The sequence below is a fragment of the Bicyclus anynana genome, chromosome 20 (assembly GCF_947172395.1).
Source record: "Bicyclus anynana chromosome 20, ilBicAnyn1.1, whole genome shotgun sequence".
NCBI lineage: Eukaryota > Metazoa > Arthropoda > Insecta > Lepidoptera > Nymphalidae > Bicyclus > Bicyclus anynana.
The window spans coordinates 13,654,810-13,680,762 of NC_069102.1; the positions used below are offsets into that span (position 1 = coordinate 13,654,810).

Here is a 25,953-nt window from a genome sequence, read left to right on the forward strand (position 1 = left end):
ACAGAGTAGAGTGATAAGGTTTAGCAGATGGACTTTATATTCGTTTTGCGTCTGCGATACGGGAGTCATATCGTAAGGAGCTCGTGGTGTGACTTTGCGTCGGTATGATCGCATGTTAATTTTGTAATTCTAGGAAGTACTTGAACTATTTTCAAAGTTCACTGATCTAACGGTGCAGTAGATGCCGTTACTAAATATTTTTTTAAGCAATATAGGCCAGCGCTTGTCTACAAGCCTGATGGTAAGCATTAATGCGGTCTAAGTTGGAGCGCGCTTACCTAAAAGATGAATATTCACTCTTGCTTTGAAGGTGTTCAAACTAAAAGTGTCAGGAAACATAAACGCCAAAAGGGCATTCCATTTAAGGTTAATTTTTCATTGTAACACTAAGTTAGTAAGTAGACCAAGGCCTTCAGCTTGGAACAAAGCAAGGCTGCTTGGCAGCAGCTTCTCCAGTCAGGCTCTCTCACAAAATTCTCTAGATATTTCTTGAAACTCTTCTGCTCTTTCTCACTGCTGAGCACGAGTCTCCTCTCAGAATGAGAGGGGTTAGGCCAATAATCCACCACGCTGGCCCAATGCAGATTGGCAGACTTCACATACGTAGAGAAATAAGAAAATTCTCACGTATGCAAGTTTCCTCACGATGATTTTCCTTCACCGTTTGAGATATTTGATATGTAATTTCTTAAAATGCATACAACTGAAAAGTTGAAGGTGCATGCCCCGTACCGGATTCGAACCAACACCCTCCAGAATCGGAGGCAGAGGCCATATCCACTGGACTACCACGGCTCGATAACGGATGGAAAACTGTACTTTAAATTGTTATTATTAAATTATATTTTTAAAAACTCTGATATTTATAATTCTTTGACATCCGGTCGTTTAACAAGACGAAGATTCAAACCACAAACTAAAACATATAGTCTACATAATAATATAATCTATCTTCTAAAGTAGGACGTAGGACTTTACTACAAAGTAGAACGGCTGTTTTTTGTATAATTAAAAGCCACTCAAAACTCATAATTGCTTTCTGACCCGAGGTCAGAAAAAAGGGATAATTGGGTTCCGTCATATTTATGACGCAGGTGATGAAACTTGCTCGTAGGTTATACTAAAATGTTAATAATCATAATCTTATAACGGCGCACTACAGGGCGTCCCTCCATGTAGGAGAGGGGATAGAGCTTAGACCACCACTTTTTTGTGTCGTAGACCCCTTACAGGTTGTCATAGACCCTTAGGGTTCGACATAGACCACTTTGGGAATCACTGGCTTAGACCCTTCATGGTACTTCAGGTATTAATATGACTGACGCCAATTTAGCTGTAGCACCATCAACTTTCCAGCTGAGAATGTTTACTAAAGATGTCATAAGTGGAAGAAAGCAAATCTCACTATTAGAGCGGGGGCACAGGGGGAAATATCTGTGGCATGTCACATGCGATGCACCAGCACCGCACCAGACTTGCAACCACCGAGACGAGGCGGGGAGGGGTGAATGTGTTGCGACGTCGGAGCGGCACCGCTCAGTTTATGCGTCCTTAGGATTTACCATACTATCCCACGCTGCTAAGGCGCTGCTGCAACATAACATTGCGGCGCCGCTCCGCTCGTGTGCCCGCTGATACGGTGAAATCTTTGCGATGCGGCGCCGCAACGTATCGCGTGCCCCCGCTCTTAGATATGACATAGCCCGACCGAGCTGACCTATTCTCAAACTTTGAGCAATTGTAGTGTAGTGGATATACACGAAAGTTATCAACTAGCTAAATGTTAGATGAATTGGGAATCTCCATTTTTCTTACGCCGACGAAAACCCGTGTGGAGTCTTCCGTAGACCCTTGAGGGACCTGGAGCACTTTGGGAGTTAATGATCTAGAATAGGGATGATGACAGTTTTTTAAATTATATATTAATTAGGAGTATGCTTATAGTAAAGCATTTTTCTAAAAGTAACAGGATATCTGCGATCGTTACTTTCGGAGCTACAGGGATTCGTGCCCCATACAAAATGCCACGAATTAATGACGTCGTTGATTCGGTGATCGTTAGATTTGTATGGGTGTTCAAACAAAATTACAAATATCTTTGTTATTTGTGTGTTTATGCTTGTACTTTATTTATTGAAAAATGTCACGTATGTATGACTTTTCATCTAATTACCATAAAAGAATTTTAGTAGATTATAATTTTTTTTAATCTTATTTATTTTGCAAACACCCAGTCAATCTTTGCTTTTTACATAAATGAATTAGTTAATATTGACCATATTTACGCGAATGTTTCATAATAATCTAGTCATCCCCATTCTAGATAAAATTTAGAAGGAATAAAACTATACGCCTAGATCACAAGATAGGCAATTTTTGTTGTATCATTGTTTGCTGTTATTCACGAGTATGTAATGAATTCTTATGGACTTTTACAAGCATGTTATTTAAAAAATCTCAGCTCATAGTGGGAACTTGTTAGTATTACACCCCGTGCCTTGAGGAGCACGCTTAGCCTAACAGAGATCATTAACAACTCAAAGATTATCTCTCCAAGCCTGCTAACTACCATCTAAATAAATAAATGCCTGGCTCTATCGTGGACATAACTACACTCAGAGGCACAATTATCCGCCCTCTTTAATATGGCGCGAGTATATTAAAGTTGGCGGATAGGTGTACCTCTGAGTATATAAACTGATAAGCACAACTAGGTTTTGCTACTTATTTAAATGACCTCAAAAAATAATAGAAAAAAAAATTACAACGGATCACCAAAACTGTATTTTATAACTACTGTCATTATACTAATTTCATCTAATTTGAAAAAATTGAAACTAATAAAACCTACGTACTATATTGGAAGTGATTGTTCATCGGTTTGTAACAAAAGAATTGAATCGCTAGAATTAGATCGACAATCGAGCAGCTATTGTGTTTTTTATAACAAATAGATTATAGTCTACATGTAATTGCAGTTATTTTGTTCAAATTATGTCAGCTATAGGTTCCGCAGAATTATTAAAAATTAAAATTCCTTGGATGTGTTTACAAACCATACTTTTACCTTAAAATACTCGTTCTTTATTATATTTCCATTACCTGAAACAAAAAATAATTAATCAAAAATTTAATAATTAAAAAAATGCCTTCTGGTGTAAATAAATAATCTTTGGTTGCAGTAGTAAAAGGTACAGACAGCCGCGTTTAGCATAACAAAACAAAAACATGTTAAGAAAAATATCATATTAGGTCAGTGAATAATCGTTTTTTGTTAAACGGAATTCGTTGTTACACGCTTTCCTGTATCTTACAACACAAACATTCGAAAAAAGCGAATCTCATCACGAAATCTCGAAAATCTCTTGACGTACAGATATGAAATTTGGCAGGGAGGTAGTTCACATTTAGTAGACGTCTGCTAAGAACGGATTGTGCAACAGAGCCGGATTAAGGAGGTCTAAGGAAGGACGAAGTCGCGGGCGTCCGCTAGTCACTAAATAATTTAACAGTGTGTTTCTGTTATGCTGCACACAAAAGCATTAGAGGTATCTGGCAAGTTCCTTGACAACACTTCCATGATATGCGGGCGACAGGGGGAAAGACTGCGAGGGCGTGAAATCGCGCGTGCGGGGAAGTGACGTGCATAAGTCGTGGGTTTTTCTTTCATCGCTACACGCCCGCCGCCCCGCGCGTAATATCGGTAGTGTTACGAACAAGTTGCCAAGCTATAGCACTTTATTTCTACATCCAAAGAAGAAACCATTTTCCTGAAATAGAATATCTGTACAAGATGTCAACTCACTTCAACAATTAAAAAACTTTTAACGCAATTAAATGAAGGCATCAAGTGTCATTGCAGCGTATCGTAGAAACTTAATTAGCAGCAGGTTCGATTCCCGACGATGCTATCTGCCCACGCTTGCGTGTCACAGCTGCATGCAATGCTGCTATCGACCTTTGTAATTTTTTTGTTTTATGACTTTTTTAGTTATTTTAACTTCGTAATTAAGGTAGGCTTCGGTAATGAAGCTAATTAAAAATAGAGAATTAAAAGATAGATAGATAGATAATTCTGTAGATGTTTTCTTTGTAATTGGGAGGTCTAAGGTTTGATTTCCACCCTATTCCACCCTAGCGTCATTCATCATCATATATCAGCCGATGGACGTCCACTGCAGGACATAGGCCTTTTGTAGGGACTTCCAAACATCACGATACTGAGCCACCTGCATCCAGCGAATTCCTGCGACTCGCTTGATGTCGTCAGTCCATCTGGTGGGGGGTCGACCAACACTGCGCTTACTAGTGCGGGGTCGCCATTCGGGGGATCCATCAGTTCTTCAAACTAAGTGCCCCGCCCATTGGCACTTTAACTTTGCAACTTTTTGACGGCCTCCGTGGCGCAGTGTTATGCGCGGTGGATTTACAAGACAGAGGTCCTGGGTTCGATCCCGGGCTGGGCAGATTGCGATCTTCTTAATTTGTCCAGGTCTGGCTGGCGGGAGGCTTCGGCCGTGGCTAGTTACCACCCTACCGGCAAAGACGTACCGCCAAGCGATTTAGCGTCCCGGTACGTTGAGCTTTGTCGGTGACTTTGGTTCTTCTATGGATCTCCTCATTTCTGATTCGTCCACGCAGAGATACTCCTAACATAGCTCGTTCCATCGTTCGCTGTGTGACTCTAAGCCTCCTTATGAGGCCCATAGTTAGCGTCATTAGCTTAGGTAAATTTTGGCTCTAATTGAGGTCATAGTTAACGTACCGGTAATTTTGCTGCTAGGGGCATAGCCCCTACTATTTACAGAACTAAACTAAATATTTAAAGACAAAGTTCATTTATTAGATTAGGCTTAGTTTATAACCACTATTGGAACCTCAGGTAATGTTATGAGATAATTAAAGCCGATGTGCGGTGCATTTAAAAAAGCGTTTTAGCTTTCTAAGTGATACTCACTGTCGCTCCCTTCGCTCCGAAGACAACCTAATCTTAAAAATTCCTTCTATTCTAAATCTTTTTCTGTTAAAGCTGCTCGGCTCTGGAATTCATTGCCCTTAGACACTCGGCGTGCCCAATCTCTAACCTCTTTCAAACGGCTGGTAAACATGCACTTTTTTCCTCCCTGATCTTTTAATATAACTTATTAATCCAAATTACGCTTGTATGTGTATGTTTTATTTATTAATTATTTTTGAATTATTTTGTTTATTTATTTTTCTTTTGTGTCTTCCCTTAGATGCCGTCTTGTTTTTATGTTTTGCAGGTTTTCATGTATGTATGTATGTGTGTATGTATGTATGTATGTATGTATGTATGTATGTATGTATGTATGTATGTATGTATGTATGTATGTATATATGTATTTCTTTGTATATATGTATGAAGTAGTTAAGTATAGTCTATGTATTATTATTATGTATTATTGCTTAATATTTATGTATTTATATTACTTAACTTTTCTTATTTTTTGTGTGCGTATACCCGAATCGGTGCTTACGTTTTTTTTTCTCTTCCACAGTGGTTGTCTGGAAGAGATCGCTCTTTAGCGATAAGACCGCCATTTGTACATTAGTTTCTAAGTGTTATTATAAGTTATTGTTTATTTTTTGTTTTTAATATACAATAAAGTATATTTCTTCTTCTTCTTCTTCTTCAGTTATGAGCCAGTGTTTCCAAAAAAGACAACTGAATAGGATTTCAACCTATAATTCCCATTATAGATTATAACGCTAGACAATCGAGCACTGAATCTTTTATTAATATAATGATAGTCAAAATGTATAGTAAATGACTCGCATCCAATCGTACACAATGCTCTCAACAATAAGTTGACGAATTTGTTGTTCTCAACACGCGTATCTATTTTGACACGTATAGCATAAGTGATTTTCAGTCACCGGCAGTCCTATTCTGAGTGCCTTTTGTTGCTACTAACGTATTCCTTCTGGAAGCAACGCCGCAGTTGTTTTCTAAAAGAAGTTAAGCGAACGTTGGAATTTGTTATGCTTGGATTACTGTATCTCTGAGTCATAGAATCAGGAGATCCTCAGAAGAATCAAACTCACAGAAGCTCAATAAGTAGAAAAGCTGAAATGGCAATGAGCAGGGCATATAATTCAAAGAGGCCATTGATGATAGTTAGGGCCCTAAGGTGCTGGCGACACCCACTACCAACCGATAACATCAAGCGGGTAACAGAGAGTCGATGGATGCTTGCAGTGTATGGAGGTCTTCTCGTATGTCAGCAGTAAACATCCATCGCCTGGCGATGATGATGATGTGGGACTGACGATTGTTGCAGAATACTTACCTACTTAAATTCTGGGAAGTTGGGAACTCTACTTACAGAGTAGAAAACCTTAGTTTTCGCAAGCTACCGAGTACACGTTTAGGAATACCTACAAGTAAGTACAATTTCACAATAGCTACTCTTCTTCTTACTTTCTTAAAATCAGGCTAAGGCCTCAGATTAATGGTTGTGATCAAAGCATATATTAATCAAGTTTAAGTTTCAGTATGACCAGAGTAAGCGCTAGTGCAGGCGAGTGTCAAACGGGACCATCGATCACGGATTATCCACGGCCGTCCGGAGCCCGCCGCGTGAGTTACTCCGCCATTACTGTACTTATTAGTTGGTAATAACACTGCGCGCTAATTCATTTACTGTACACCGGCTTACAACGTCCCTTAGTAACTAATTTTAATATTATACGAATACTAGGACGCCCGCGACTTCGTCCGCGTGGAAATCAGTTTTTCACAAGTGCCGCGGGAACCATTTTACCGAGATGAAAAGTAGTCTATATGTTAATCCAGAGTAGAATCTATTTCCATTCTTTTTTTTATTCTTTACAAGTTAGCCCTTGATTACAATCTCACCTGATGGTAAGTAAATGCAATCTAAGATGGAAGCGGGCTAACTTGTTAGGAAGAGGATGAAAATCCACACACCTTTTAGTTTCTACACGACATTGTACCGGATCGCTAAATCGCTTCGCGGTACGTCTTTGTCGGTAGGATGGTAACTAGCCACGGCCGAAGCCTCCCACCAGCCAAAAGCCACTGCCCGCGACTTCGTCCGCGTGGAATTCAGTTTTTCACAAATGCCGCGGGAACCAAGCATTTTACCGAGATGAAAAGTGGCGTAGATGTTTATCCAGAGTAAAATCTATTTCCATTCCAAATTTCAGTCAAATCGATTCAGTAGTCGCAGTACAACGGAGGAACACACTTACACACAAACTTTCGCCTTTATAATATTAGTGTGATTAGTGTGATAGTCCTCTGGATATGACCTCTGCATTCGATACGGAGGGCGTAAGTTCGTTCTGGTTCATGCACCTCCAATTTTTCAGCTATGTGCATTTTTAGAAATTAAATATCACGTGTCTCAAATGGTGAAAGAAAAACATCGTGAGGAAACCTGCATACCTGAGAATTCTCTTAATTCTCTGCATGTGTGAAGTCTACCAACCCACATTGTGTCAGCGTGGTGGACTATTACCCTAACATCTCCCATCCTGAGAGGAGACTCGTGCTGAACAGTGATTTGTTCAGAATGAATATTATATTTTAGAAGGTAAGCCTCCGATACTGACTGTAAGTTCGATAGGAGTTTGCACCGTGGTGACTTTGGTAGGTAGCAGATTTCAAGGGTCCAAAACCAGCTGAAGTTTGAGTCTCAGAGGAGACGCCCTTAGAGAGTCGTTCAGCCCATTTCTTCTGCATCTGTCTTCAGGCCTGAGGCGATGCGTCTGCGCTCGCTCAAAGCCGGTGAAGCTGCTGAGGTCCCATTAAGAAGCCTACCTATTAAAAAAAACGGTCCAGAATAAATGTTGTTTTTTTTATATTTTCTGCAGAATATAATGCTCTCCAGTTGCCAGAATCATATCTTTGTGTCAACCGTTCGCTAGAGACCCTTCAAGGATCTTTAGCGAAGGGTTGATTGATCTATAACGGTATTGTTAGATACGAAAATATACAAACACAAGTTAACCTTAAACATCCCTCTCTTACGTTTAAATCATGTTAAAATCCAGCCTGAAGTTCACAAAAACATTTAAAATAAAACGTAATATTTTTGGCATTTATATTTTTAGCTGTTTTACAACTTTTGCCTCGCCATGTTCAGACAGCTAATTTCCTGCTAAAGCAGTTACCCAAAAATTCCAACATGGAAGCTGGTTCTACCTGTAACACGCACGCCTGAGGCCATGGGGCCATGGGGGGCAACCGGCAATTACGGCCCATTACTCTATGGGAAAATGGGACGTGATTTTTGGATAGGCCAATTATTTTTACTTGGCCGATAGCTGAGTTAGATTATCTCGGACGTCTATTGTTTTTATGTTTTTAAATAAACTCGTTACGTGTTGAATTTTTTTTGCTTTTGTGTGACTAACTTCAGTACTTCAGTATGCCAAAATAGAATCAATGAGACGTATTTTTCTATCGGTTCATGTATGCACATAAGTAGAAATAACTTTCACAAACGATTATTTATTCATCATTTATAACTATTTACATTATCTAAAAACTAAAGTAATCTAAAGCTAAAATTTAAATGCCTTTTTTTAGTTATTGGTTATTGTCTTACCTACTCAATTTTGTTACCTGCCGATTTTAGCAAATTATTTACAAGAGATACTATTTTTTGATTACTTAATTACTACAAGATTTATTTATTTGGACTTACTTTAGAACCTTAGATTATTTCAATAAACTCTGTAAGCCTACATTTTATATGTATACTTTAATGAATTTTATTTAATTAAAAGAAATTTGTTAGAATCTAGTGAGACATTCTTTGAAAACATACCATGTTTTCAAAGAATAATAATGTCTCACCAGATCTTCACGAAATTCATAAAAGTGTCAATGATTAATTATGATCTCACTTTGCTTTGAAAAAAATATTGTAAGTATCATGAAATTAATTACGTTTATCATATTTTAATAACTAACGACTTTTAAAATATTAAGGTCACGCAGTTTTCTAGTTGTTCGTTAGTTTCTATTCCAATGGGAGTGGCCCGACGGCCGACGATGTTAAGCGTGTAAGTAACATAACAAATGGCCACAAATTATTCCTTCACAAATGTTAGTAATCGCCGGCGGCTGCGTCCGCTTAAATCTATAACATCAGTCATAAAAACTTTGACTGCCTCTATGCATTTTTTATATTAGGGTTCCAACCTCAAAAGGAAAAACCGGAACCTTTATAGGATTACTTGTTGTCTTTTTTTTATTCTTTACAAGTTAGCCCTTGACTACAATCTCACCTGATGGTAAGTGATGATGCAGTCTAAGATGGAAGCGGGGTAACTTGTTAGGAGGAGGATGAAAATCCACACCCCTTTCGGTTTCTACACGGCATCGTACCGGAACGCTAAATCGCTTGGCGGTAAGTCTTTGCCGTTAGGGTGGTAACTAGCCACGGCGAAAGCCTCCCACCAGCCAGATCTGGACAAATTAAGAAAATCTCAATCTGCCCAGCCGGGGATCGAACCCAGGACCTCCGTCTTGTAAATCCACCGCGCATACCACTGCGCCACGGAGGCCGTCAAAAGACTCTTACTTTCTGTCAAGACACTTAATCTCGGGAATGGGTAGAGATGTCGAGTTAAAATTAAAACTAAATACCTACTTACACAAGAAAAAGCCACAAAACACGTATATTTCGACACTCTCAAGGGAAAATTTTATAAGGCACTGAAATTTACCAAGTAATTTGTTGCGTTGTTTTAGGTACATTTAACTCATCCCCGTGTCTACGTAAAAAATACCTTCTTCTACTACAAGAATGTATTGAAAAATATCTGGAAACTGTACCTACACTTGTGATCAAAAATATCATAGTCTTTATTAAAACATTTATCGAAGTTAAGCATATAACGTAACTTCAAACGCACTTGTCTGGTTTTTTCGTAAGTACCTACGCCTACACTAAAAAATTCGCGCTTGAGTACGATTAACATTATAATAAGTACTAGAGAAACTGAAATCATCGATCTGTAAATAAGGTAGCAGTGGGAAGTTGCCGCATAGCTGAGACAAATTTCATCACAATCGATTCATCATTACGGATCGTCACGATACTCATCAACTGTGACGGAGATTACAGTTTCCCAATTGATCAACTTATACCTACTTACATCGATTCTAAAATTAAAAAGGACTGAATGTAATCGTTATTTTGGCTTCCGTGGCGCAGTGGTCCTGGGTTCGATACCCAGCTGGGCCGTGGCTAGTTACCAACCAACCGGCAAAGACGTACCGCCAAGCAATTTAGCGTTCCGGTACGATGAAATCGAAATAATAAAAAAAATGATTATGTAGGGTTCGGACGTGGTTATAGTTACTCCCATATTTGCAAGAGGTTTAAATAAGCGATTTAACGTACCGATATGATGCCATGTAAAAACCATTCAATAAGGGAAAACATTAAATTACATTAAATAAATCGTACTCCTACAAAGTTAGCGCGATACCAATTAAAAGTTGATTTTCACTTGACATCAAATGAGATTGCAATCAAGATCAATAAAAAATATCGATGAATATAAAATACTAGTAGACGCCGCGCGGTTTTAACCGCGTGGTTCCTGTTTCCGAAGGAGTACGGGACTAATTTATAGCCTATAGCCTTCCTCGGTAAATGGGCTATCTAACACTGAAATAATTTTTCAAATCGGACCAAAAGTTTCAGAGATTAGCGCGTTCAACCAAACAAACTCAGCTTTATATATTAGTATAGAAGTATACATTTCAGACAAGCTTGCATGGATTGTTTGCGGCATCTAGATAATGTAACTATGTAAGTCTCAGCTACAAACGTATCAATATTACGGGGCCTCCGCTCCGGGCTTCAGGGGCCCTTAAGTGTGAATGCAAAAGTTAGTAAAATTTTACCAACAATCTTTAGTGCTTCCCGGAGAAAAATAAAATTAAAGAGATTTTAGGATTTGCTCATCTATTGGACCCCCCAAATAACTTTGACTCGGGGCCCCTCCAAGACAACCTACGCCACTGGTTACACTTTGAAAGAAAGAAGAAAGAAAAAACATTTATTTAAAAAATTGTGCCATACACCACAATGCCTAAGTAAGCACTATTGTTGTGTCTGATGCTTCAACCACCTGATCAATTGAAAATCAAAACTAAAGTAGTTGAAGCATCAAAAACCACTTCGTTATGTTTGGCACAACCTTGAAAAAAGGTAACAGCTCAGCATTGTGCCGCATAAACCAAGCAAAGTACTTGGCCAAGCGGCGCTGATTTTCATATATATATACATAGCCACAGTGACAATATGCTATATTATTACCTTTAAATTAAAAACAAACAACCTTGAATTAATATGCTAAATAATAGGATTACGCTAAACAAATAAAAGTGTTTCAACAAATTAAGCAACAATATAAAATTAAAAGGTATAAATAAAACACACACACACATACACAATAATGATAAGCCTTATATCTAACAATCTACGAGTATAATAATTGAAACATGAAATGAGGAAATAAAATAAAAATAACAACAAAAAGAAAAAAGAAAATATTTTTTTTGCATTAACTAGTTTACAAAACTACTGTAGTATGTACCTAAATAACGAAATCTATGAAGATTACTAGGAAATTTCATTCACTAAAGAAGTGAAAACTCCGCCACATAATCCTGTAATTCCTCCTGTTTGCTAAGCAAATATCTTTTTAATTTCTTCTTAAATGTAAACTTACTCTTAAGGTTCTTTATAGGCGGAGGGATATTATTCCAGCATTTAGTGGCGGAGTACGTGAATGAGCCCCTAAAAGCTGCAGTACGATGAAAAGGGACTCGAAGCACATTACGACAAGTTCGTAGACCCCTTTCATTGTCACTAGACCAATTCAACTTATTAAATAAATAAGGTGGCTTTCAATTTCAAGACCTTACACCCAGAACAATCTATATATATATATATATATATATATAAATTAATTGCTGTTCGTTAGTCTCGCAAAAACTCAAGAACGGCTGGATGGATTTATCTTATCTTGGTCTTGAAATGTTCGTGGAGTTATAGGGAAGGTTTAAAAGGTGAGAAAAATTAAAATAATTGCCGGGAAAACCACAAAGCAACCCTTTTCTATTTTCCATACAAACGTTTAAGAGTCAAGAGGTAGGGGTATGGTAGGGGTAGAGTAGTGGATTAGGGTGCACACAAGTCAAAGCGAAGTTTGACCGGGTCTGCTAGTACCTAATAAAATTGTTCCAATAAGGCAACAGAATTTTCCCCGCATACCAATAATTAAAATTAATGGCAACGTTGGCAATGAAACCAAAATAAAACGAAACGCATCGAATCCCAGCAATAAAATTTAACAGCGCCACAAACCGTAGCGGCGGTCGGCCGAACTACTACATAAAGTTCAATCATGCGATCATAGATGGCGCTGTATTAAACATTCTAACTGCAGCTTAAAGTTAATTGGCAAATGGCCATTTCAGTCATATATTCATTAATTTGTAAGGACTAAACCCGCAGCGGTTCGGTTATCATATAATGGATAGGTTGCGATAGCCAGACCTCCTCTTACCTCATTAGAAGGCTGAAAGTTTGTCAGTCTATATTCTTAACTATACTTAAAATAAATCAGTAGAAATGATGATCAGAGAGGTCAATTCTGTACATGAAATATATTCCCAAAATAACTATCAAAGGGGGTGATTAGTGATTGATACTGATGCTAAAAATGCAATCAGTAAAATTTTATCAAATTGTCTGTCTGTCTGTATGTTCGTTATAGAAACAAAAACTACTTGACGGAATTTAGCGAAACTTGGTACAATTATTCTTCACACTCCTGGGCATATAGTATACTTTTCATCACGCTACAAAACAATAGCAGAAAAATGAATGGAAATGTTGGGGAAACGGGAGAAGTTACTCCATTTTTACAGCGATACTACTGTAATGGCTGGATTAGAGGAGGAGATTGGAGAAGAGGTTTAAATGCGGACGAAGTCACGGGCATCCGGTAGTTATAAATAAATAGGTGTGGAAGGTAGCAGAATTTTGGGGCTAACCAGACTCTCAACTGTCCAAGTTTATTTAAATAAAAAAGAAATACACTTTGTATTTCATTTAAACATAATTATATTAAGTATATCTTCGGCATAACATGAGAATTCATGTCCTGAGGTCGACAGTCACTTAGCTTCATAAATCATAGCTTCAAAGAACACCATTAAAGATTAAACTTTCTCTCTGCACTCTAGTGAAGGGATTCCACTAAGCTAACGACTTAGACATATTTCCTCATTGTGTTGTAGAAAATTATAAAATAAATGCGTTTTATACTTGGACTTGGACAAACATCGGTCAAAACTTAATTGGCCTTACACATGTTAGGCAAAGGCTTACAAACTTTCAATGTTAATCAAATGAGGTAAGTCGGGCTCTCGCAGGCTGCAATTCTATTGTAAGGATTCGCAGCGCTTCAGATATAACGTAACGATGTAATATGAACGTTCCGTTTCTGTTATTGGCGTGCAATAACAATTACGTTCCGTTTCAGACTTATTGGGCCTTTAACGCGAGTTAGCCCGCCAGGCTAATTTCTCAATTATAATTATGACGGAAATTCGTACCGTTTTCATTGTTGTTTTATACGTTATAGAGGGCGTAACCGATTAAAACATGTTGCAAATATTGCAATTTAACATTAAAACGTACAAATGACTACTTAGGTAGTTATTTTAACGTTTGAAATTACAATAATGAGGATCGTAAACGTTTATGGTCTAGGACCGTCGGGACAGTTTAACTTTCGTTTTTTTCCTGTGGGCAGTGACACTTCATAGACGTGCAAATGCAATAAATGCACTGCATACCCAAAGGACTCATTAGTCATTACTAACTGATATTGGAGAAGAAATTTTCAAGTTTACAATTTGTGCGTATAATGCCTACTCTAGTTAAAAGCCTTACGCACGCCACTGCTGCCACATTTTACAATACATTTCACACATTATTTGTCTACATATCTATTAGGTCACACAAATGTCATATTTTTATTATATTCTAGCGGATGCTCGCGACTTCATCCGTGAGGAATTCAGTTATTTACAAATCCCGCCGGAACCATAATATTTTCTGGGGTGAAAAGCCTACGTGTTAATCCAGACTAAAATCCATTTTCATTCCAAATTTCATCCAAATCGCTTCAGTAGCCGCAGCGTAAAGGAGGAACAAACATACACACAAACTTTCGCCTTTAGCATATTAGTGTAACTACTTGAGTTTCTTGCCGGTATCTTCTCAGCAGAACCTGCCTTCCGAACCGGTGGTAGAATCTTTACAAATAGTCAACTGACGTGTCAAAAGTGCTTATAAACTGAGCCTACTTGAAATAAATGATTTTTGATTTTGATTTTTGACTTACTAGTCACACTACACTTACATTCTATATGTATAGTTTAAGTTCAACATATTATTAAATAACAGAACCTCCTTCTTTTGGGAAATCGGTTAAAAATTAGATAAAATATCCATTGTCTGAGAAACCTCCGCTCAGAAACAATGTCTATAATTTATGTAATCGACGCCTTCCGTGTGATTTGTTTCATTTAGTGCGAGAAATAATGATTGCCTGATTGACATCCTGTGTAGTGTTGCCAGGTGTCCGGATAAAGCCGGACATAGTTAGGCTTTTCTTTTTCGTGTCCGGCCGAAATAAACGGTGTCCGGCTTGTTTTTTTTTTTTATTCTTTACAAGTTAGCCCTTGACTACAATCCCACCTGATGGTAAGTGATGATGCAGTCTAAGATGGAAACGGGCTAAGGAGGCTTAGGAGGACGATGAATATCCAGACTGTTTCTACACGACATCATACCTGAACGCTAAATCGCTTGGCGGTACGTCTTTGCCGGTAGGGTGGTAACTAGCCACGGCCGAAGCCTCCCACCAGCCAGACCTGGACCAATTAAGAAAATTTCAATCTGCCCAGCCAGGGATCGAACCCAGGACCTCCGTTTTGTAAATCCACCGCGCATACCACTGCGCCACGGAGGCCGTCAAGACCGGCTTTTGTTAGGCTTTACATTTCGCAAATGTGCGATCGACGAATGTGTGTGGGAAAATTCACGGCAAAATTCACGGTAATAATCATAAATGATTGATTTTACATGAAAATAAATTTATGTATATAGTATATATGTACAATTAATGTATGTATGTAATGTAGTACTGATGTATACAAAATCCTCAATAATGTAGGCTGTCCGGCCTTTTTACCCAAACATCAGGCCAAACTGAATGGAATTTGTCCGGCTTTTAATTTCGGCGACCTGGCAATCCTAATCTTGTGACCACAATTTGAATTTTGATCGGGATACGATCGCGTTAAATTGCTAACGTCGACAAAATTTCTCTTGCTCATGAACAAAGACTTCACCATCACGTAAACATCGAAAAATAATCTACGTAAAATATTACGTAGATTATTTTTCGATGTTACGTACCTACTGTTACGTAGATTATTTAAATGCTTAATTCTACTGTGCTATAGTAGGTACAGATTAAATAAGTATGTCATATTATACATCCCAGGTCCTGGGTTCGATCCCCGGCTGGGCCGATTGAGATTTTCTTAATTGGTCTAGGTCTGGCTGGTAGGAGGCTTCCGCTGTGGCTAGTTACCACCCTACCGGCAAAGACGTACCGCCAAGCGATTTAACGTTCCGGTACGATGCCGTGTAGAAACCGAAAGAGGTGTGGATTTTCATCCTCCTCCTAACAAGTTAGTCCGCTTCCGTCTTAGATTGCATCATCACTTACCATCAGGTGAAATTGTAGTCAAGGGCTAACTTGTAAAGAATAAAAAAAATATATATGTACATATTCTGTGGTCATACTAACTCCGTTTTAGCACTACCACGAAAGAACTCTAAAAAAGTCAGAAGACCACACATTTCGCCGATTATCCGTATAATGACTGCGTTTAAAACTATTATCATGATGCGGTCAGCTACTGTTGTGTCATGTCATGATTATAGTCATGACGAGATGTCATGACACTACTGAGCCAGTGAGATTGTGTGAAACAAATTAGCTTCCACACAAAATCATTTCCGGTGCATTATTGAAAAGTTTACACTCCTAATTTAGTTTTTTTTTAATAGTATTACTAGTGATGTGACTAAGAGGGAGAAGCTTAAGTACTTTTGAGAGTAGGTATCGGACATGTAAGTATTTTTTACAGTAAATAAAAGTTGACTGTGCAATTCCAGATTGAAGTCCGGCCTGTCTCAGGAATCGAATCCAGAACCTCGTAATTCAAAATCACATAGGTTAACCACTGCAATACCATTAGTCAGTTTTACATACCACCAGATATTGACACACAACCAGATGCTACGCGATTTCACCCGCGATATTCCTGTTTCCTTAGATATAATATAGCCTATGTTATTCGCTGATAATGTAACTTTCTATTGGTGAAAGAATTTTTAAAATAGATTATACAGTTTTGAGTTAAAACATAACAAACAAACAAAAAACCAAACCTTTATAATATTAGTTCAGATGTAATTAAACGTAATAAGCGACTCCTCGAGAACATACTCTTACTTGCCACAAAACACTGAAGAAACATATTTTATGATTATTATAAAACATTTAATTAATCGTTCGTTATCAACCCATAGTCAGCTCACTGCTGAGCACGAGTCTCCTCTCAGAATGGGTTAGGCCAATATTCCACCACGCAGGCCCAATGCGGATTGGCAGACTTCACACACGCAGAGAATTAAGAAAATTCTCTGGTATGCAGGTTTCCTCACGATGTTTTCCTTCACTGATTGACACACGTGATATTAAATTTCTAAAATTTATTTAATACTTTCCAGTAATGCACGTTTTTTTCCGACAAATAATTTAAATAGATGAACATCGGAATTGATATTCAGTAGAAACAGCATTACAACGAAACTCTTGGACCATCAACAATGCAGCCAGCATGGCGGACGTGACACACATAACAATGACGACCTTGTGTTACACGCGGCTTTGCCTGCCAATATATTTTTTTAAAGAAAGGTTACGCAGATGAGCCATCTGATTGTTATCGCCGCGTTGGCCGCTTTTAAATTTACATGTCTATACTAATATTATAAAGAGGAAAACTTTGTTTGTATGTTTGTTTGATTGTAATGAATAGGCTCAAAAACTACTGGACCGATTTTAAAATTTCTTTCACCATTCGAAGGCTACATTATCCACAAGTAACATAGGCTAAATTTTATTTTGGAAAAATAGGGTTCCGTAAGATATTTGGGTTTTTCGGACACAAGGTGTAATAAATCAACCAGAAAAGTAGGGTAGGGGTAGGTAGGAGTAGGGTAGGGGTAGGCTAGGGGTAGGCTAGGGGTAGGGTAGGGGTAGGATAGGGGTAGTTGAAAGTTTACTTCAAGTTTCACGCGGACGAAGTCGCGGGCGTCGGCTAGTTTTTAATAAATAGTGTAGGAAATAGTAGTGTGTCGGATATGACGTCGCTCAATCTCGTGTTGGCTTCAGTGTGCTCGTGGCGTTCGAGCCGTCCACATCTCTTGTTGTGTAATTCTTTATGGGTTACATGGGATAGGCGGGGAGAGTAACTTGAGTGGAAAAGGGGAGTGTTTTAAATCAGTCAAATGATCCTTTAACCCTACACACATCGTTCACAAGTGCGTGACTTCACTCAAGGTCATTCTCTGCCATAGGGTCTTATTTTGGTTACAGTTTGATTTGTTAATTAAGTTGTCCTGACAAGTGTTGCGAATCATAACCTTTGTTCGACATTAGTTTTCTTATATTTTTAATCACTTTTGAGTCTTATAATATGATGGTAAGTGGAAAGTCATAGACTACAAACAGAACAAAACTTCACAGGACTAGAAACACAAGCTACAAAGTATTGCCGTCTCCATCAACCTCAGGAGTATGTTAATTGTAGGGGTGGGTACTGTTTCAGTAGGTAGGTACAATTTTTAGAGAGTTTTGTATTCTAGAACTGTTAAGAGAACATCAAGAATGCCAAAATAAAGGTTCCAATAATCTTTAACTATTTAACATAAAAATGGAACCGACTTCAAAGACGTGTTTCAGTTATTTTGATTTTAACACAAAATTACTAAAGTGGTTTCAGATAGCATCAGTTTCAGGGTACAATGACAGTTGCCTTATGACGTTCATAATTCGTACTATTATTGTGAATCGCGGCAAACTTTCAAGACCGAAAGAAGCTGTCTCCGTACCCATGCTATCTGAAATACACTATAAACCGATTTTCATAAAAATTAAATAGGTCCAATCTGGATGTATAATCTTTCAAACAAAAAGAATTTTCAAAATTGGTTTATAAATGACGAAATTATGAGGTAACAAACATACGCGTCGAATTTAGAACCTCCTCCGTTTTTTTAAGTTGATTAAAAATCTGTTTGATTACGAAGACGCCCTTCCGGCGTCTGTGTTTCCTGACACGTATAATTTGAGCACCTTCAAGGCAAGAGTGAATGCTAATAGGTATCTTCTAGGCTCTTTATCTTAGATCTCATCATTGCATCTTAGATCTCATCATTGCTTTCCATCAGGCATGATTTGTTAAGCGCAATACAAATTAAAAAAAATGCACACACTGACACACAAACAGATGGACAATCAGACTGATTTGTATGTAAAGTTGAATCATTGTAATTCATACGTCAGTTACGAACATACATTTGTTACAAATAAACAGAGAAAATGTGCTTTAACGAAACGTGCATTTAGTAAAAGATTTTCTTAAATAAAACTTTTTGATAGAAACAAATGTTTTTATAATTAGTTGAGTTTATATTATTAGAGTTTTTAACTTTTCATATTGTGTGGTTCAGGTAAATTTATTAATGTAATGTAATTTAAAATGGTCAAATTACTGAAAAAGACAGAAACTTAGCGAGTGTTGATTATTTTGCTAGAGTTTTCAAAATACTAATGAAAATAAGAAAAAGGAAACAATCTATGACGTCACATAAATGAATGTAATATGACTGAATGGCGGATAACATAACGGAAGACCTTTGCAAGATATGTGATGGCAGAATAGAATGTGCACCTACAGCGATTCTTCTAATATCTCTCGTCCATGCTCTGTACGGACACATCGGTGAAGGACCTGATTACTTTGGAAATAACCAACAGGAACTTATCAAATCACAATATAAAGCTAAAGGTATTGGTTATAATCGACCTCAATCACAACATAAAACTAAAGGTTATACCAGACCTCAAACATCCAAATACAGATATCTTGAAGAAGAAGATAGAGAAAATGAAGATTTTGATATGGAATACGACTTTATTGTCGTTGGTGGAGGGACAGCAGGGTGTGTGGTTGCTAGTCGATTGTCCGAAAACAGAAAATGGAATGTGAGTGTTTTTGTTTTTCTGTCATTTAATCAGGTGAATAAAGCAAGTAATGATCAATAAATTAAAGCAATTAGCTACGACATACCGAACCAATAAGGCAACCAACGCCTCCAAATCCCGACAAAATCTTTTAATCTAAAACCGAAGCTTTGTCATATTTGACTATGAAATTCCATTGAGTTTGCAATGACCTTATACTTTATTGTTTAGTTGGCATCTCATTTGAATGCTTAATTTTTTTTAATTATTAATTATTTAAGCAGCGTTATTTTAAAGTTTTTCAAAGTAACGCCTGCTTCTTATCATTTAGCCTAAATTCTGATGTTATTACATTGAACACTGCACAAAACTACAAAATACTGGATAGGTTTTACTTATATTATATATCCAATAACTTAATTAAAATGTTTTAGGTGTTGCTCATAGAGGCTGGTCCTGAAGAACCGAAAATGGCTTTAATTCCTGGACTTACAAGTGAATTCAAGGGTTCGTCTTTAGATTGGCAGTATTCAATGAGGCCAAAAAAGGGGTATGATTTTTATTTATTGATTATTCCACGTATGGGTCAATCGAAATGTTAAATTTATTAAATATACTAAAATTGATACAATCTAAAAACTAAGTAAATAGCGGGCCCAAATTTTTAAACATACTTTTTTCATTAATATTGTTGTAGATTCTGTCAAAATCAAGGCTCCAGAGGTTGTGAAGTCGTACAAGGTAGAGTTCTTGGGGGAACATCCACAATAAACGAAATGGCGTACATGAGAGGAAATCCCGCGGATTACGACGAATGGGCCCTTAATGGCAATGAAGGGTGGAGCTTCAGTAAAGTGCTACCTTATTTTAAGTATTCTGAAGGGAATTACGATAAGGACATTTCAAAAAATAAATTCTATCACTCTACACAAGGGCCTCTCGACGTTGGACGATATCCTTATGTTGATGAAAATGTGGATATTTTGCTAAGTGCGTTCAATGAACTCGGATATAACTATACAGACATCAATGGAAGGAAACAACTTGGCTTTATGAGGGTGCAAACTTTTTCGTATTATGGAGAAAGAGTCAGTGCATATACAGCCTTTATTGACCCTATTAGAAAGTTAAGAAGTAACATTGATATAATAACGCAGGCTTTTGTCACTAAAATATTAATAGAAGAGAGAAGAGATGTTCTTCGCGCCGCTGGCGTAGTATTTCTTAAAGATGGTACAACAAAAACGGTAAAAGCTTCTAAAGAAGTAATCCTAAGCGCTGGTGCGATAAATTCACCGAAAATATTAATGCAATCTGGTATTGGACCAAGTGAATACTTGGAATATTTAGGTATTAAAGTGTTTTCCAATTTACCTGTCGGTGGAAATTTTCAAGATCATTTATCGGTATGCCTTCCAGTTATAAAACTAACTAAAACTGCGACTACTGCTAAGTTTCCACAAAAAATAAATGATATAACAACCTTTTATTCTAAGGGTACTGGTCCACTTTCAGCAAATTTCCAAGTCGTTGCGTTTTATGAATCAAGTATATCCGACATTCTTGGTACACCTGATATAGAGTTTAGATTTAAGGGGCACTATTCAAATATGTATTACGACAGAATAGATGTCTGTACTTCTCTATTGACACCTAAAAGTAGAGGCCAAATTGTTTTAAACGCCTCAGATCCCATATTTGGATCTCCTTTGATTTATCCTAATTTCCTTAAAAATCCTACAGATGAAAAGAAAATACTAGAAGGTTTAAAGGAGGTAGTTAAATTGTTTGACACAGAGGGATTCAAGGACGCCAAGTATGAATTTGATCCACGACCAATATTAAATAATGAGTGTAGATCACATGATCGTGTATCAGAATCATTTTGGGCTTGTATAATAAGACAATTTTCAGCTCCTCTGCACAATTATGTCGGAACTTGTAAAATGGGACCTTCTACCGATCCCGAGGCCATAGTTGACAGTAGTTTAAGAGTATACGGCATTGTTAATTTAAGAGTAGTTGATGCTTCAATAATGCCAACAATACCAAGAGGATCAACAGCAGCACCTGTGATAATGATTGCTGAAAAAGCGAGTGACTTAATAAAAACCACTTGGTATTAAAATTAGCTTTATTATTTAATTGACTTAAACTGATTGTACATAATACTAGTAGTTATACTTACTTACTATAGGAAATTTCCTTTGTTTTCTTTCCAGTCTTTATTCATAATTTTGCTGCCCTTCTCTGCAATCATTACTGTAGGAGCGAATATATTACCTCTAACGTGGGTGGGCATTATAGATGCGTCGATTATCCTTAGCCTTTCTATACCATGAACTTTAAGATCATAATTTACAACTGAATTTGTCTTATTTCCTCCCATACGGCATGTGCCTATTGGATTTCCCAACGCTTTAGTGTAATGTCTTGCTATACAATTCCATTGATCTCTATTTTGTAATCTGTCGCAAGGAAACAAATCCAGTGGAGCTATTTTTATTTCAGCTTTCTTCAATTCCTTGGTATTGAGCAACTGTAATGCAATATCAACACTATCAACTAACGCATCTAAATCTTCAGTTTCCTTCAAAAGATTTGCTTGTATTACAGGTCGACCATATTTTGGGTTCCTTTTGTTTAACGTCACTTTTCCTTTACTTTTTGGTTTTAGTAATACGGGATTAATATTCACTAAATTATAGTATGGTAGCGGTAAACTTGATTCTTCAGCTGTGTGTACACTTACATTTGTAAGCATAAACTTGTCACTTCTAATATAGTTACCTTCTAAAGCTAATTCCACATTAGGACCATTTTTATTTTCAAATAATTGTATGAATGCTGATATTTGATTAATTCCCTTTGAGGCCAGTGGTCCACCTCGGTTTTGAAACCACGTCTTAAAGTCTTCTATTATTTGATTTTCATCAATAGCAACATCGCCAATTGAAAAAGCCAAACCACCTATTGTCACTTGATCTTGATAGCTACTTCCGACCGGTAGGTCAAGAAAAACAGAAATATTATGTTTAGATAATTCCTCTTTTGGGCCTATTCCTGATAAGTGTAATAATCTTACATTATTAATGGCACCGGCAGTTAAAATAGTATCCTTCTTTGCATAAGCTAGTTGCTCCTTCCCTTTTTCAATTTCGTATAAGACTCCATCAACTGCTTTTTCTTGGTGATCAATAATCAGTTTTGTTACTGTAGCTCCAGTTTTAACTACTAAATTCTTTCTATGTCGAACTGGTTTCAGAAACGCAGTATTTGTGCTCAACCTCGTATTATTGGATATCACAAATTGATTGTTAACTGCTGCTTCTGGTGCGTTCGTATTGATATCAATCGAACGGAAGCCCATTTCTGCAAAAGCTCCTAGAAATTGCTCCATATGACGATCCATGTATTTAAATCTTTGGACATGCATTTCTCCTCCTCGGGAATGATAGAATGAATTCATAAGAATATCATAATCACCTGGAACGTAATACAAATTTTAGATTTTAATGCCGCTAATGTTAATCTTATAACAACATAAAAAATGCACAAATTTTACATTATTAGTATTGGCTTACCATTGTCCTCTGAATGTTTGAAATGTTCAACCAAATTCTCAAACTTCCATTCAAGGGAACCAATCTCCCCATTGCTGTGCCACGCATCATAATCTTTTCTGGACCCTCTGGTGTACTTCATATCATTAACTACACTCGATCCTCCTAAAACCTTGCCGGTTCTCACTTCACAACTGCCTCCAGGTCTAGACAGACAGGAGAACCCGTTCCTTTCAGTTCTATAGTTCCAGAGGATAGGTCTTAGATCTTTTGTTGGTATACCAGGAATGTCATAGTCTATGTTTTCTTCTTCTCCAGCTTCTAGTACTAGTACCTTAAAAATAAGATGTAGATTTACTGTTTTTTGTTTCATAAACTCATAATAAAAAGTATACAAAACAGAACTCGTTTATTTGATACCTCACTCGGGTACATTTCAAAATATTCTATTGTTTACCCCTATCCATATATTTTAAACGGCTGGACTAATTTTGATGAAATATATCTCAAAAAACCAGTAGTAGTAGTGAGTTAGAGATATTCTCTAAGCAATACGAGTATAAGTCTACTAGTATATCGTGTTGATTTGTGTATATTATGTAAATAAAGAATATTGTAATTAGTGGCAATGCAATTGCAATAATTACAAATTGTTTTGTTACTGATAATAACTGATAACGAGATGTTAATTCGTATCGTCAATAGAAATCGACTAAAATACATATTACAATGTGGTATTATTGTTCAGTTTATGAAGTATATTATAGTTAAATCGCAAAACTTTAAAATAAACTGTAGACCATAAAACTTCTGTTTCTGAAGACTTAGGTTATGTTTCATTTGTCGTTCCAAAGTGACTCAATTTAAATAGGATATATTAGGAGTTTTCTCTAGAAAATAAAAAAACATACATACAGCCGAACGTAGAACCTCCTCCTTTTTTGAAGTCGGTCAAAAAACAGTTTGGAGTAGGGAAGACGGAAGTGATGGTACATTTCTTAGCTTAAGAGGGCATGTAAAGCATTTAAGTAACTCCATATGCCGTCTTCAACAAAGAAGGGTTCCTGACCCCAGTGAACCGTTAAAATAGGTTAATCCGTCAACCCGTATTGGAGTAGCCTGGTGGATCTAATCCCCATATTTCCTCCTCAACAAGTAAGGATGCCTGTAGTAGACTGTTAAGTAGACTCATAATGTTGACTACCTCTTTAACGGCCTCCGTGGCGCAGTGGTATGCGCGATGGACAATATGGAGGTCCTAGGTTCGATCCCCGGCTAGGCCGATTGAGGTTTTTTTAACTGGTCCGGGTCTGGCTGGTTGGAGAGTTCGGCCATGGCTAGTTACCACCCTACTGGCAAAGACGTAACCATTGTCGTGTCGTGTAGAAACTGAGAGGCGTGTGGATTTTCATCCTCCTCCTAACAAGTTAGCTCGCTTTCATCTTAGATAGCATCATCACTTACCATCAGGTGAGATTGTAGTCAAGGGCTATGTTGTAAAAATTAAAAAAAAACTACCTTCCATTCAGGGTTGGCAGAGAGCCTGTTTGCCAGCACGCATCCAGCAGTCCCTCCTCCTACGATGATGAAGTCGTATACGCTGTTCCTCACATCCTTCTCCGCCTCAAGGGCTTTACTCCTCGTAGCCTTCGTGAACAGATCTCCCTTCACGCACGATGTGATGCACAGACATACAACGCTGAAGCAGATACATATATTGTTGAGCAAGGCAGCAAATTTACCTCTTGTGCCCTTCAATACCTCGCGATGCTCAGGATTCTTCGCTTGGCTTACCCAACACTTTCACTTCAATCGTGGTTCAATCTTAGAATCCTTCGCATGCTCGGCATTGGTAAAATGTATAAAGGCTCAATTCTATAATATGTACCATCATGTTAAACCTACATTTTCATTAATAAAATATCATTCATTCATTCATTCATTCATTCATTCATTCATTCATTCATTCATTAAATTCGCACACTTACAGTAAAAACAATTTTGCTGCCTAGCATAACATATAACTATTGTAATAACTAACATAAGACATTGCTTTAAGGAACAATCACATTTATAACATCTCATATTTGATAAAGTTACTTTGCTTAGAAAACTAATTTTGCTTGCTAATTTGGCCGAGCAAAAATAACTTTTCTGAGCAATGGAGATGAAAACACTTTCGTGATTAATTATGCAATAAATTGCACCACGTTTATGAAGACTTAACACCGAGTGATCATAGGGTTAACATTAGGTCATTGGGTTGTTCTGCAAAAAAAAATCACTGCCACTCGAAAGTAGTGGCAAAAGTTTTAGATCCTCCACAAATGAATTGTTAATTTTCTTAGTTCATTTTTAAGAATCTTTTTATAGAAAAATCCTCTACCAACAATTACCCTGCTGATTTTCCTAATTCAATACAGAAAAACCGTCACAAATTTCACATTTTTTTTCAAATAAACTTAAAAAAATCTCTAACCTTAACACTTTGATCTCCATTTCAATAATTATAGCCACAGAACGTTGTTACGCCACTCCGCCATCGAACGTAACTGCGGGTAATTAACCGACTGCACTAAATGGAAGTGATGTGTTAGACACGCTCCACCGCGTCTATATCCTGCCTTTCGCAGAAGAATATTTTGTAAAACCGGATAAAGTATTAAATAAATTTGCCCTTATATAATTGTTTGATCCTTCCTGCCGTTGTGTTCAAGAAAATACTTTTGATACCAAAGATTTTGTACTATTAGATATGTCGACGCGTCGAAACTGAGGCAAATATAAGTGGGTAATTCACAATCGTTTTAATTTCATGTAGTCGCATAGTAAACAAGGAAAGTTTTTACACACAATAGAAAGTTATTACATCTAAATATTGTCTACAATGTCGAGTTGTGTGTTTAGGAATTGTAAAAACTATTTTTATTAAGCCAATATTATAAAGCTGAAGAGTTTGTTTGTATGTTTGTTT

The 25,953-nt window shown here is 37.2% G+C and overlaps 3 protein-coding genes across 15 annotated transcripts in view; 1 reads left to right on the forward strand and 2 right to left on the reverse strand.

The window, feature by feature from the left end:
* Positions 1–25,953, reverse strand: part of LOC112044815 (protein prickle) — a 408,579-nt gene that overhangs the window by 185,231 nt on the left and 197,395 nt on the right. The window lies entirely within an intron of this gene.
* Positions 18,894–21,692, forward strand: LOC112044816 (glucose dehydrogenase [FAD, quinone]-like). Its single transcript, XM_024080789.2, has 3 exons — positions 18,894–19,437; positions 19,851–19,966; positions 20,114–21,692. Exons 1-3 carry the CDS (start codon positions 19,063–19,065, stop codon positions 21,540–21,542), a joined length of 1,920 nt encoding a protein of 639 aa, XP_023936557.2. The 5' UTR covers positions 18,894–19,062; the 3' UTR covers positions 21,543–21,692.
* Positions 21,540–25,785, reverse strand: LOC112044817 (glucose dehydrogenase [FAD, quinone]). Its single transcript, XM_024080790.2, has 4 exons — positions 25,459–25,785; positions 24,498–24,678; positions 23,001–23,313; positions 21,540–22,902 (listed from the first exon to the last, which is right to left on the reverse strand). Exons 1-4 carry the CDS (start codon positions 25,476–25,478, stop codon positions 21,608–21,610), a joined length of 1,809 nt encoding a protein of 602 aa, XP_023936558.2. The 5' UTR covers positions 25,479–25,785; the 3' UTR covers positions 21,540–21,607.

What these genes read in the sequence shown, in the direction of transcription:
- LOC112044817 (XM_024080790.2), bottom strand. Translation starts at nt 25,478, where the DNA reads ATGGAGATCAAAGTGTTAAG. An exon ending in ATGGAGATCAAAGTGTTAAG is followed by an intron (nt 24,679 to 25,458) that starts GTTAGAGATTTT and finishes TATCTGCTTCAG; the next exon opens with CGTTGTATGTCTGTGCATCA. An exon ending in CAAACATTCAGAGGACAATG is followed by an intron (nt 22,903 to 23,000) that starts GTAAGCCAATAC and finishes ATTACGTTCCAG; the next exon opens with GTGATTATGATATTCTTATG.
- LOC112044816 (XM_024080789.2), top strand. Translation starts at nt 19,063, where the DNA reads ATGGCGGATAACATAACGGAAGACCTTTGCAAGATATGTGATGGCAGA. An exon ending in CCGAAAACAGAAAATGGAAT is followed by an intron (nt 19,438 to 19,850) that starts GTGAGTGTTTTT and finishes AAAATGTTTTAG; the next exon opens with GTGTTGCTCATAGAGGCTGG. An exon ending in TCAATGAGGCCAAAAAAGGG is followed by an intron (nt 19,967 to 20,113) that starts GTATGATTTTTA and finishes ATATTGTTGTAG; the next exon opens with ATTCTGTCAAAATCAAGGCT.